This window comes from Pseudophryne corroboree, chromosome 5, assembly GCF_028390025.1.
Source record: "Pseudophryne corroboree isolate aPseCor3 chromosome 5, aPseCor3.hap2, whole genome shotgun sequence".
Taxonomy (NCBI): Eukaryota; Metazoa; Chordata; class Amphibia; order Anura; family Myobatrachidae; genus Pseudophryne; species Pseudophryne corroboree.
Window position 1 is genome coordinate 88,975,609 of NC_086448.1, and position 13,967 is coordinate 88,989,575.

The 13,967-nt window shown below is 42.9% G+C and overlaps 1 protein-coding gene across 2 annotated transcripts in view; it reads right to left on the reverse strand.

Moving 5' to 3' along the window:
* Positions 1-13,967, reverse strand: part of ITGA8 (integrin subunit alpha 8) — a 262,641-nt gene that overhangs the window by 106,471 nt on the left and 142,203 nt on the right. For both annotated transcript variants that reach the window (XM_063921465.1, XM_063921464.1), the window contains exon 16: positions 4,066-4,121. In XM_063921465.1, coding sequence (XP_063777535.1) covers positions 4,066-4,121 — 56 coding nt within the window. The remainder of the gene's footprint in view (positions 1-4,065; positions 4,122-13,967) is intronic.

Here is a 13,967-nt window from a genome sequence, read left to right on the forward strand (position 1 = left end):
TACTGTTTGCTTTTTCTGCTTAGAGATGCCAAAGTTAATTTGCTAACTTTAGGAGATGCCCCCGTTTCAGTCCTGTCACTGTTTGTTTCATGTCCTTAGGCTTGATGAAAGAGAGATACCGCTATGGCCAAAATTTCCATACAAAACACAAACATAAAAGCAATCCAACACGCTGGCTGAGTTTTAAGTTATAAAAATGATCTGACATGAAGACGAAACATTTGCTTATTATAAATATCACATTTTATGAACAGTTACAGCCTGGAATCACAAGTTTTGCTTTCTAAATGCGATGACCATTGGTTTTCTCCCTAACACTCTCATCGCCACATTCCTAATCTATACATCAAATGTAATTATATTTCCTATATTAATCACATTCACTAAATACTTTGAGTGGAAAAGAGGCTTTTGTGAGAGAAATGTTCTGTCAAAACTGAACATAATTTGAACTCACCCCTACTGTAGTTATTTGTTTAAATGAAATTGAATCTATATAATAATCTCCTAAAGTCTGTGCCGTATCCAAATGATGTGCTCATTGGGAGCTGGGCGCTCGCCAACAGCTCCTAATGCTAGAATGACAAGGCAGACACTAGATGGAGAGAAGGAGAAGGAGGTATGCAGCAGCGGGAAGGAGGAGGTGGGGACAATTGTTACAGCGGAACAGAGCCTTGGACGAAGAGGCGGGCAGGGTGGGACAGAGCGGTGGGCAGAACAGGTTGGAGCAACGGGCAGACTGAGGTGCCCTGGCATTTACTAGTCATTTATAAACACACAAGCCGTGTCTCAAAAAGAAAAAAGAAAATTATAAAAAAAAAAAATTCCAGGGGCAACTTGTATAAGCAATATTCAGACAATATGACCCACACCCAGGGGAGTTTCTCACAATCCCCTACTCTCTTAGCAAACTTGGGGATCATCCACTGATGTGTATCGACTTAGGGGGTAATTCAGACTGCACCACTGCAGTGAGCACCCTGGGAGCCCAGTGAGATGCTATCAGCATCTCAGGGATGCGATCGCCTCTGCCTGAAAATGCCTAGAACGCCATTGGCGGGACGCAGACCGGACAACAGAGGCATGTCCGGATCGCTGGGGGGGGGCGGGCTGCGGCGGCTGCGTGATGTCACATGCAGCCGCCGCGACCCGGCAGGTAGCGGCCTGCCAGCGTGCAGGAGCTACACTGGCAGGGAGCTACTTGTCAGGTACAAAATCATCGCCGCCATGCAATGCTTTTGTACCTGTGCGGGGGAGGGGGGGTGGGGTCTGACATGAGGGGCGGACTAGCCCTGTGCTGGGCGTTCCCCCGAATGTCAAAGAAACGATCAGATCTGAATTAGGCCCTTAGTGCACTAGTGTAAGCCCCCCTACTTCCCCCAACTTTTCCAACACACTGCAGGGTGCACGCCCTATTCCTGATCCATGGTACGGCCTTAAGTAGATCAATCTGGGCCAGACCTTGAAGGTTTGTAGCCACAACTACAACTAAAAGAGTAAAATGTCCGACCAGCTAACACTTTAGATATAAACCGTTTTTCCATTTAAGTTTTCCACTTTTATGAGTTTGCAGATTGTTTTTAAATTGTGGGGTTTTTTTGCAACTGTACCATGACAAATGCCTGCCAGTATAAGTACAGGCATGAGATTCACCAACTCTGAAGCAGTATACAACTCAAGTGATTACGTGATGTGTTCCCTTTTAGCAAATCAAGAAAGACAGCTGCAAATACGATGTTATGTAACAAACGTCAGCAGACAAAACACAATTACTATTTTGCATAGTGGTGCAAATGTAGGTGCACTAATATCCTCATACTCCCAACTCTTCTTACTGGCCAACAAAAATGTTTGCACCCCAGCAGACACATCCTTATTGACCTCTAAAACCTTGCCCTTACCTATAAAAACTGGTGTAGGCTCCAAATCTGCAAAAGAACATGAGCTGTAGGTTTCCACTTTTGTGTTTTGTAAATTCCTGTATCCAATAAAAGGTGCATGTTGAGGCCAACTGACAAACCATCACCAAGAACTTAAGGCTCAGATGGGGTCCAAGTGCTAAACCATCACCAAAAACTCAGTGCTTAGATGGGGGCCAATTGCCAAGCCATCACCAACAACTCAAGGCTTATATTGAGGCCAACTGCTAGCCTATGCCCAACAACTCAAGGCTTATATGGGGGCATCTGCCAGCCTATTGCCAACAACTCAAGGCTCATATGGGACCAAATGCTAGCCCATCACCAACAACTAAAGGTTTATATTGAGGCCAACTGCTAGCCCATCACCAACAACTCAAGGCTTATATGGGGGCAACTGCCAGCCTATTACCAACAGTTCAAGGCTTATATGGGGCCAACTGCTAGCTCATCACCAATAACTCAAGGCTTATATTGAGGCCAACTGCAAGCCCATCCCCAACAACTCAAGGCTTCTTTGGGGCCAACTACTACCCCATCATCAACAACTCAAGGTTTATACGGAGGCCAACTGCTAGTCCATTGACAACACCTCAAGGCTTATATCGGGGCCATCTGCAAGACCATTGCCAGCACCTCAAGGCTTTTATGGGGCCAACTGCTAGCCCATCACCAAAAACTCAGACTTATATTGAGGCCAACTATTAGTCCATCGCCAACAACTCAAGGCTTATTTGGGGCCAACTGCCAGTCCATTGCCAGCAACTTAATGCCTAGATGGGTGACAACTGCCAGCCCATTGCTAACAACTGTATGCCATATTCTGAGTTTGTATTGTACTCTGGACTGGGGCAACAGGGCAGGAATGGCTTATACTGGAGTGAATGAAACTAGGAGGGTGAATGATATTTCTCCTTATTCAGTATAACCAATATGAAACATAGGGGAAGAGAATAAAACTGGGTTACACAAGTATGCTATTTGGCTGTGTCAGCTATATTAATATTAACCTAGAACACAGGTGTGCTAAGGATACAGGATGATTTAGTCTATAACACGCTATAGCGTGCGTCTCCAATGGCAGCTGTAGAACTTGAAACAGTCAATGATAACAACTTTAAACATAGATGATTGTTAGTGAAGGAAACTGTACGCAGGAGGCTATGTAGAGCAGACTGTAGTTGAATAAAGAGGTATTGCAGGTGGCAGACAGCACACTGGTGTAAGATGAGCGCTAATTACAGGAGGCAGAGCAGATGGTGATTCCTTGCTGCAAAATGGTGAGCACTGACCGCAGGGCAGAATAAGATAATAGAATAGGAGAACTCTGTATAAAACCAGAGAGAAACTAGAATAAATGCTGGAGCTCCAAAACTTTAACTGCTTCTGAGACATGAGACCAGGAGGAGCTGGTATCAATTTCCAGCGCACAGGATCCCGATGGTCAGAATGCCAGTAGAGGCATCTCAGACATTCAGGATTTTGGTATTTTAGCAGTAACCCACCCCTCCAGCAGCCTAACCCTAACCATCCCCTCTCGCAGCCAAACCCCAACCCCCAAGCCTAACCCTCCCCCTAGTGCCTAAACCTAAACCCAGTACTTACCGTTGGGATACCGTCTGGATTCTAAACATCAGGCTGCCACTATTGGCATTCTGACCATCGGCATCCTGACCACCGGGATATTAACTATATCTTGACCACGAGAACTAGAAGACTAGTTGTACTGGCAATGGACAGGTGGCAGACAGAAGCTCTAGCAGGGGATTGGAAGTGAAAGTCATGTGCAGGGATGCTATGAATGTCTGAATCTATCTCAGCTGACCTCAGGCAAGATGGTGACGCCCATGTCTCGCAGGACTGCAGCTACACAGTGGAATCTTAAGATGACTGGCCAGCAGACACGCACCAGCAAGTAAATTGACAGCTCTCGGTGTAAGAGGGTCTACAGAAGGTACCCAGTCTGTGACACTCATAGCTTAGAATGGGCCAATTGCCAGCCAATCATCAACACCTCAAGGTTTAGATATGGGGCAAATGCAAGCCCATCAACAACAACGCAAAGTATCCAAACTCCCATGCCAATGAAACACAAACAGGCCCACGAATTTGAAACAATTATTATACGGTAAGAAAGATTACATACCTATGTTATGTGGAATGCTTTGTCCTGTCACATCGGCACAGACTCTCACCGTGAAACTGAGAAGATAAAAAGTAGCTAACATTACTTAAAGACACTGAACATTTATTAGATGTACTTATTTATTTATTTTTTTGTGCTATTAAATTTTAAAGGATGATGCAGTTAAATGTGCCCACACATGGTAAGATTTAATAACGAACCTTGTGTGGGCATGTAAATGATGCGATGCATGCACCCGCGGGTCGTTCGTCACCTCCTCAGATCTGTGGAATGTGTGTGCTATATATATCTGGTAATAATAATAAGTTATTGCCAGTGCTTATCCCCACTAATACAAATCTGTATACAGTATATTGTTTGCATTTACATTCAAAAATTCTTATTAAATTTTACAGTTCCTCTACAGAAAGTATAGGTATAAGGGGAGTGGTATAAACAGTGGCATATGAGCAGTGAGGTATAAGCGGTGTGGTATCAGCTGTGAGGTATAAGCGGTGTGGTATATGACAAGTGTAGTATAAGTGATGTGGTATAAACTGTGTGGTATATGACAGTGTGGTATAAGCAGTGTAAATTGAACAGAGTGGAATGACAAGTGTAATATAAGCAGTGTGGTATAAAAGGCATGGTATAAACAGTGTAATATAAAAGGTGTGGTATATGACAGTATGGTATAAGCGGTGTGTTATAAATGGCATGGTATGAACAGTGTGATATATGACACTGTGGTAAATGACAGTATGGTATATGACAGCGTGGTTTAAGGGATGTGGTAATGTAAAAATGGTGTGGTAAATGACATTGTGGTTCATAGGACAGTGTTGTATAAGGGATGTTGTATTGTATAAACGGTGTGGTATAAGCAGTGTGGTATATGACAGTGTGGTTTATATGACAGTATGGTATATCACAGTGTGGTTTAAGGGATGTGGTACTGTAAAAATGGTGTGGTATAGGACATTGTGGTTTATATGAGTGTGGTATAAGGGATGTGGTACTGTATAAACGGTGTAGTATAAGCAGTGTGGTATATGACAGTATGGTTTATATGACCATGTGGTTTATATGACAGTGTGGTATATGACAGTGTGGAATAAGGGAAGGGATGTGGTACTGTATAAACGGTGTGATATAAACAGTGTGGTATAAGGGATGTGGTACTGTATAAACGGTGTAGTATAAGCAGTGTGGTATATGACAATATGGTTAATATGACAGTATGGTTAATATGACAGGGTAGTATAAGGGATGTGATACTGTATAAATGGTGTGATATAAACAGTGTGGTATAAGAGATGTGGTACTGTATAAAGTGTGTAGTATAAGCAGTGTGGTATATGACAGTAGGGTTAATATGACAGTATGGTTAATATGACAGTGTGGTACTGTATAAACCAGGGGTGGGGAACCTCCGGCCCGCGAAGCCGTTTGGTCCGGCCCACCAGCTTGTGTCAGTGAGACACGCTGCCGCTCAGTCCGGCGGCAGCGTGTCTCAGCTGTGAGAACATGGAGGAGAGCGCGGCTGTCGGGTGGGAGCGGCGGCGTGTAGTACTTCAAACCAGCCGCCGGTCCGTGAGCCAATCAGAGCCCGCGGACCGGCAGCCAATCAGGAGCCGCGGCTTCCGGTCCGCGAGCTCTGATTGACTCTCAAACCGGCGGCTGGTTTCAAGTCCTACACGCCGCCGCCCAACATATCCGCGCTCTCCTCCGTGTCCCGCCGAAAGGAGCACGGTAAGCAGCACGGAGGGGGGGGGGGGGGGGGGGCGGGGGGCATCTGTATACCTGGCACTGTGGGGGCATCTGTATACCTGGCACTGGGGGGGCATCTGTATACCTGGCACTGTGGGGGGCATCTGTATACCTGGCACTGTGGGGGGCATCTGTATACCTGGCACTGTGAGGGGCATCTGTATACCTGGCACTGTGAGGGGCATCTGTATACCTGGCACTGTGAGGGGCATCTGTATACCTGGCACTGTGAGGGGCATCTGTATACCTGGCACTGTGAGGGGCATCTTTATACCTGGCACTGTGAGGGGCATCTGTATACCTGGCACTGTGAGGGGCATTTGTATACCTGGCACTGTGAGGGACATTTGTATACCTGGCACTGTGGGGGCAATTGTGGATCTGGCACCGCACTATTGGGGGCATATGTGTATCATGTCCCATTTTAACTGGCCACACCCAATTTTTTGGCGCGTGCGCGCCTCCGGCGCACACACACAGTACCTCTAAGGGGCAGACCTACTGGGGGGCAGGGTAATTTTTTAAGTTGAGAATTTTTGTATGGCCCCCGAAGGATTTTATAAATATCCAAATGGCCCTCGGGTATAAACGGTGTGATATAAGCAGTGTGGTATATGACAGTGTTGTATAAAGGATGTGGTACTGTATAAACGGTGTGATATAAGCAGTGTGGTATATGACAGTGTGGTATAAGGGATGTGGTACTGTATAAACGGTGTGGTATAAGGGATGTTGTACTGTATAAACGTAAACGGTGTGGTAGAAGCAGTGTGGTACTGTATAAACGGTGTAGTATAAGGGAGTTTGTACTTTATAAACAAATGGTGTGGTATAAGCAGTGTGGTATAAGTGATGGGGTACTGTATAAAGGGTGTAGTATAAGCAGTGTGGTATATGACAGTGTGGTTTATATGACAGTGTGGTACTATATAAACAGTGTGATATAAGCAGTGTGGTATAAAGGATGTGGTACTAAACGGTGTGATATAAGCAGTGTGGTATATGACAATATGGTTTATAGGACAGTGTGGTATATGACAGTGTGGTATATGACAGTGTGGTATAAGGGACGTGGTACTGTATAAAACGGTGATATAAGCGATGTGGTATTGGGATGCAGTCAATTTACCTCCAATCAAAATTCTGACGATCGAAATCCCGACAGCAATTGACCGACGGTCAAAATCCCGACAAGGTCAAAATACCGACATGGACAATATACCAACATGATTTTTTCATTGAAACCGACTCGTTAACACTTTACCATCCCAGTGGACCTGGGAGGGGGAATATAATAGTGCAGAGCGCAGCGAGCCATGCGAGGCGACGCCGTACACTTATATGGTGTCCATGTCGACCTATGTCGACATACACACACGGGAAAAATGAAAACCGCATGCCGGTATTTTGACCTGTCGACATTTTACATGTCGGTATTTTGACCTTGTTGGTATTTTAAATGTCGTTATTTTGTCCATGTCGGGATTTTGACCTTGTCGAGATTTTGACCGTCGGTCAATTGCTGTCGGGATTTCGACCGTCGGAATTTTGATTGGAGGTATTTCATACCGATGCCGTGGTATTGTATTAACGGTGTGATATAAGCAGTGTGGTATATGACAGTGTGGTATAAGGGAACTGGTACTGTATAAATGGCATGGTGTGGCATGTGACATTGTGGTATATGACAGTGTGGTACATGACCGTGTGGATATGACAGCATGGTTTAAGGGATGTGGTGCTATATGATAGTGTGGTATATGACATTGTGGTATATGACAGTGTGGTATAAGGGATGTGGTACTGTATAAATGGTGTAGTATAAGCAGTGTGGTATATGACAATATGGTTAATATGACAGTATGGTTAATATGACAGGGTAGTATAAGGGATGTGCTACTGTGTAAACGGTGTGATATAAACAGTGTGGTATAAGACAGTGTTTTATAAGAGATGTGGTACTGTATAAACGGTGTAGTATAAGCAGTGTGGTATATGACAGTATGGTTAATATGAGAGTGTGGTATATGACAGTGTGGTACTGAATAAACAGTGTGATATAAGCAGTGTGGTATATGACAGTGTGGTATAAGGGATGTGGTACTGTATAAACGGTGTGGTATAAAGGATGTTGTACTGTATAAACGTAAACTGTGTGGTATAAGCAGTGTGGTACTGTATAAACGGTGTGGTATAAAGGGTGTGGTACTATATAAAGTGTGTAGTATAAGCAGTGTGGTATATGACAGTATGGTTAATATGACAGTGTGGTATACGACAGTGTGGTATACGACAGTGTGGTATACGACAGTGTGGTATACGACAGTGTGGTATATGACAGTGTGGTACTGTATAAACGGTGTGATATAAGCAGTGTGGTATATGACAGTGTGGTATAAAGGATGTGGTACTGTATAAACGTTGTGATATAAGCAGTGTGGTATAGGACAGTGTGGTATAAGGGATGTGGTGCTTTATAAACGGTGTGGTATAAGGGATGTTGTACTGTATAAACGTAAACAGTGTGGTATAAGCAGTGTGGTACTGTACAAACGGTGTGGTATAAGGGATGTTGTACTGTATAAACAGTGTGGTATAAGCAGTGTGGTATAAGGGGTGTGGTACTGTATAAACTGTGAGGTATAAGGGATGTGGTACTGTATAATCGGTGTGCTATAAGGGATGTGGTACTGTATAAACATAAACGGTGTGGTATAAGCAGTGCAGTATATGACAAAGCCCATTTCACTCTTAAAACCACTTAACTGACGATTTTTCCCTTCAAAACTGTTAATAACATTGTTTTTTTAAATGTATTTTATTTAATAAAGTTTAAAAAGTATTTTTCTAAATATTTAAACATTATATTATGCACATCTGCACAATGGATCTCCTCATCAAAAACGGGGGGACGGTGGGACGGTGGTTACAGCACAGCTCTGATATACACTCATACTCGGTTTAGAGTGGACTCTGCAGTTCTGTCTCTATGTTCTCTACAATAGTGACATACTGTTATCACATACTGTAGGAGGAGGAAATTCCATGCCCCAACCAGGGAACAATTTTATCACAGTCTAATGAGTGAGTCACAACTGTGCTAAATGTAATTATATCTCTTCTATCTACCATTAACATATCTTAAAGAGACACTAAACAAACCCCTAATCATAACGCATAAACATAAACTTCCCCTTCGTACTGTGATTACACTGAACTAGACCTGACATCTGGCCGGTCCCTTACCTCACGTAAGGACACATTTCCTACACACTAAACAGCAAGATATTGCCAAGAATTTGGGGGAATAATTACAGCAAACAGCACAGCTGCTCTCATGAGAAATCCGGAATATGTGGATCGTTTTCCAGGAGTGATAAATAATGAACTGATTAAAGCATTAAACCTCATCCTGACACAACCAGCCTTACCGCCATCACACACGGGTCGTGACTCCAAGTGGTATGCCGCAGCGTCTATGGCGGTCACCCGTCTGCATGTATATGCAAATGCTGATACAAACTCCTTCCCTTGTGTACATCAGTGCAGCTGTATATGCAAGCACTGAGATACCCACTTTAGCACCCATGCATGCTGTAACACCGATCTGTGCGTCTTTATCCGCCACTATCAGAGGTATCATTGAGCCTTTCACTAGCCCTATGGTTGGTGCAGTTTCTCCTATGCTTGCGGATGTACATCTGTGAACAAAGCCGCATGCATGGTCACACCCATGACACCCCATTTATAAGGGAACCTTTTTTTTTGCATGTGCTAGTAGTCTGCCCAGGAACGGCCATCACTTTTCCGCCACCTTTCTCATACTGTCCCAATCGCAACAGCACCTTTGCGTGCATTCAAAGTTACAAGTCATAGGGATTTTCACGCATGCCCAGTTGCATACAGATGTGTCTTCTTACTTCTTTGCTCCGTGCGCTACAAGCCACATTAAACATAACGCGTGAGTGCTGTGTGAAATCGGTAGCACCAAGCATTTTTTTTGCGTTTTTTTTACGTGAAAATGCATTTTAGACACAAAGTAATGTAATATGACACACAAGCAGCTTCTGCTGATTAAATTGATATGCAGCATGCCTATATTCTCTGCGACTTCGACTGTATTTGCATACAAAATGCTATGCTACAGTGTTTTCATGGAAAATACTGTAACATGGCATTTCGGATGCAGATACAGCCGCGATTACACACGCATATCATTTTAATCAGCAGAAGCTGCTTATGTGTCCTATTGCATTACTTTGCATCTAAGACGCAATTTCGCAGAACATAGACTTCATGGGATGTTTAGCGTGACTGCAGCAAGGATGAAAGAGGACACATCTGTATAATCATTCAACTACATGAATACTGGCATTGCGTTCGGTTGAGTGCAGCTCAGATCCAGGCCCAATGACTGAATCTATATACCCAGCCAACCATCCATCTATGTATGTATCTATCTAAGTCAGAGAAGAGAGACACTAAAGATAGGGAGACACAAAGCAATCCTGTCATGACAACCAAAGTAATCATGTCCATATCTGATTGATGAAGACTGCCAACCAGAGGTGTGGCTCAACAAGACCAGACCTTTCTAATTCAAGAGGACCAAGTCCTTTTTATTTTTCTGTCAGGGTTTCAAACAGGTCAACTCTTGTCTTGTTACTTACTTTCTGTACGCCCAATGGAAGGAGCCGGGCTGCTTAAGATCAGTGTTAACATAGAGCACCAATAATACAAATTTGAAAACCGACAGCAAGGAATTGTGGGTAGGGATATGCAAAGAAATGACCACCTTTATTACTTGCTATAGTTCTATGCTGACTTATTAAACACTGCAGCTGTACAATAAGGTGCAGCATTATCTGCATTCGATTAAAAGGCTTATGATTTCCAAGAAGACATTTAAAAATAGGAAAATAACATCCCCGAATTAATGTAATGTAATATATATATATATATATATATATATATATATGTGTATGTGTGTTTGGGACCATACAGTGACATCGGCATGTGTGGCCAGTGTGTGAGACTACATGCAAGCTACAGTTGTGTTATTTGAATTTAGAATGTGATTAGGCTGTGTATAAAAGAAAATCCCCTCTTACTTTTATACCCTCCGACATTTGAAGTGAGACTGATATAGGGGGTGTGGGCAGATCATGAAGGGGCATGCAGACTTTTCGATCTGGCATTCATCAAGTTCAATATATTAGTAAATCTATATAATAAAATTGACTGCTGTTAAAACACTGGGGCAGATTTATTAAGCCTGGTGTAGTGGTAAAGTGGAAGGTGATAACGCACCAGCCAGTCAGCTCCTGTCATTTTTCAAACCCAGCCTGTAACATGTAAGTTAGGAACTGACTGGCTGGTCCTTTATCACTTCACCGAGCTTAATAAATCATTATGTGATAATGTTGGAATGTAATGACATTGAACTCTGACCTCTCCCATCAATGTCAAAGATGCACAGGAGTGGAGGGACAGTGATTGAGATGAGGAATAAGGAGAGGTGGGGAGAAAGAGTTGGGGGAGGGGGGAGGAACACAGAGAAAAGGGGAGGGAGAAAGGTGGAGGCGGACACTCCTCCCGGAGATGTACCACATTTTGCAGTTAGTATAATATGTTCTTTATTGCATAGAAGTTGTAATCAATGGTCTTTCCTATGATCTATGCAAAACTGACTACTTTATATATTATGGAGTGGTATATGTTCCACTATAATTTATGACAACATGAGAGAGATTTATCAAACCTTCTAAAAAGGACAAGCGTTGGTAATACCCAACAACCCATCAGATTTCAGCTATATGTTAAACATGTACTAGATAAATGATAGCTAGAATCCGATTGGTTGCTATAGTCAAGGCCTCCACTTGTCCGCTTTAGAAGGTGTGTTAAATCTCCCCATATATTTGATATATACCAGTCATGGAGATGTGAAATCCTGGAAGGTTAAATATTTCTAAGGGCCCTAAATAAATTCCCTAAGAAGCTGCCCGTGAGATAAACTAAAGGCTTGTTATGTGGGTTGTGTGTGAATCTTAATTTATCTTGTTAATACATTCCAGTTGAAATGCCAGCTTACAGCAGGGAACACAGGCTCATTTCTCTTTGTCTTACGAAGGCAGTCCTAAAAATGTGACAAGGAAGGGGTAGGTGAGGAGTTGGGAAATCATGCATTACAGAACCTTTAAAATGACATAAGCTTTAGGGGAAGATGTATTAAACCTTGGAGAGTGCTAAAGTGGAAAGAGAAAGTACCAATCAATCAGCTTCTAACTGTCATTTTACAGGTTCTGTTTGAAAAATGACAGGAACACATTGGTTGGTACTTTATCGCTCTCCAAGACTTGATACATTTCCCCCTCAGCCTTTATATATTTATATACTCCCGTGATCTCTTCAAGTGTATTTTAAGGAAAGTAATAAACATGTGTATGTTCTCTATCCGAAGCTGCCCTGTGGCCCTCTGCTCTGAATACTACCTGGCCGTATTCCATTAATGAGGTGTATGAGTATACATGTTCATGTATAATGTGAGCTGCCACGTAAATGTAATTATTAATGGAATACATCAGTCTTAGAATGTCGTGTTGCTCGCTGCTTTCATGAGGGACACACATTCAGCCTTGGTGTGTAGAACCTCTCAGGTTTTCATACATGCCATCCCGTAATTTCCATTACACAGACATATAGCATCCATCAGCATACATTCTGAACGCGTTACACAGCTGGCTCAGGAGTACAAGATGGCTCCCACGGGACGGAAGAATTATGTGCCTGTTGGATTTAACCTACTAATCGTTTTCAGATGCTGAATCCAAGGTTATAATAACTACAACATAATATTAAAACAACATAAACCAAACCAATAACAAAGAACAACTATCAGCTAAGAGATTTCTAGACCTCGTAGTAATGGTCTACTTATTACAACAAAGAATCCCTGGAGTTTGTGTACTGTAGAAAGTTCTATCAGGTGTTAGTTTCCCTACACACCATGTTATAAGGTGACTGATAACTAGGAAATCACTCGCTGATTTTACAGTGCATGTTATAGTAACTCCATTCTGTGATTGATAGAATTTTGTCTGACTGTAATTCAACCACATTTCTTTACCAAGCGTGCTCGCAAACCAGCTGCTGCAGGGTCAACGACGGGCTGATGCCCCAGTAGGGGAGGAGCATAAAAAAAACATGCTTGTGCTACTGTTCATTTTGTTATGGACTCTGGGGGATGTGGCATTTAACAAGATATGGACCACTAAAGTTCAAATTTACCACAGCTGTGATGTGTTTAACAGGTGTACCATCCCAATCAAGCTCCCCATACAGCAAACAGGAGTCCTGGGTTGTTGTTTTTTATTTACTTTAATGTACTTTAAATAGTGCCACTCCTATGGAGCCATGGGGAGGCCATCATTACTTGTTATGGTATAACAAAGATGGCCCAATGACAGGCTATTGCTGGTTACCTCTGTACAATGGAAGGGGTTGCCTGATTCTTCAGAGGGTATCATTTATTAATGCAATGTTGGGATTCGCAAATTAATTCACTTGTGGTGAATCTTGATGAAGGCAAGAGAACTACACACCAGGCTGGTGTTCTGGAAGCAGACCCATGACCGAGGCAGATGGCCTACAAGCTCCAGATGACCAATACCACACAAACCTTGGATAGAAATAAAGTGGACGGAGATAAAGTACCAGCCAAGCAGCTCCTAAATGTGATTTTTCAAACCCAGCCTGTGGCATGGTAATTAGGAGCTGATTGGCTGGTACTTTATCTCTGTCCACTTTATCTCCATCCAAGGCTTAGTAAATAGACCCCATAGGCACTAAAATAAATAAACATCATCACTGCTGAAATATAATCTATTATAAAAAGATGACCCATGGTAGAAAGGAGGTCTTCACGTTGTGTGCAGGGGCGTGTCTGGGCTGCCATGGTAACCGTGACCTGCCTCCTGGCCATCCTCACATAGCCAGGCCCCATGCCTACTACTAAACTACTACTACTACTACTACAAATAAACTAATTTAAGATATTACTAAATAAGTACAGTTGTGCTGGAACCCAGTCAGAAATGAGCTTTGATCGATCTCATGCCAATTTGATAATGACAGCACCTGAAGAAGCGGGT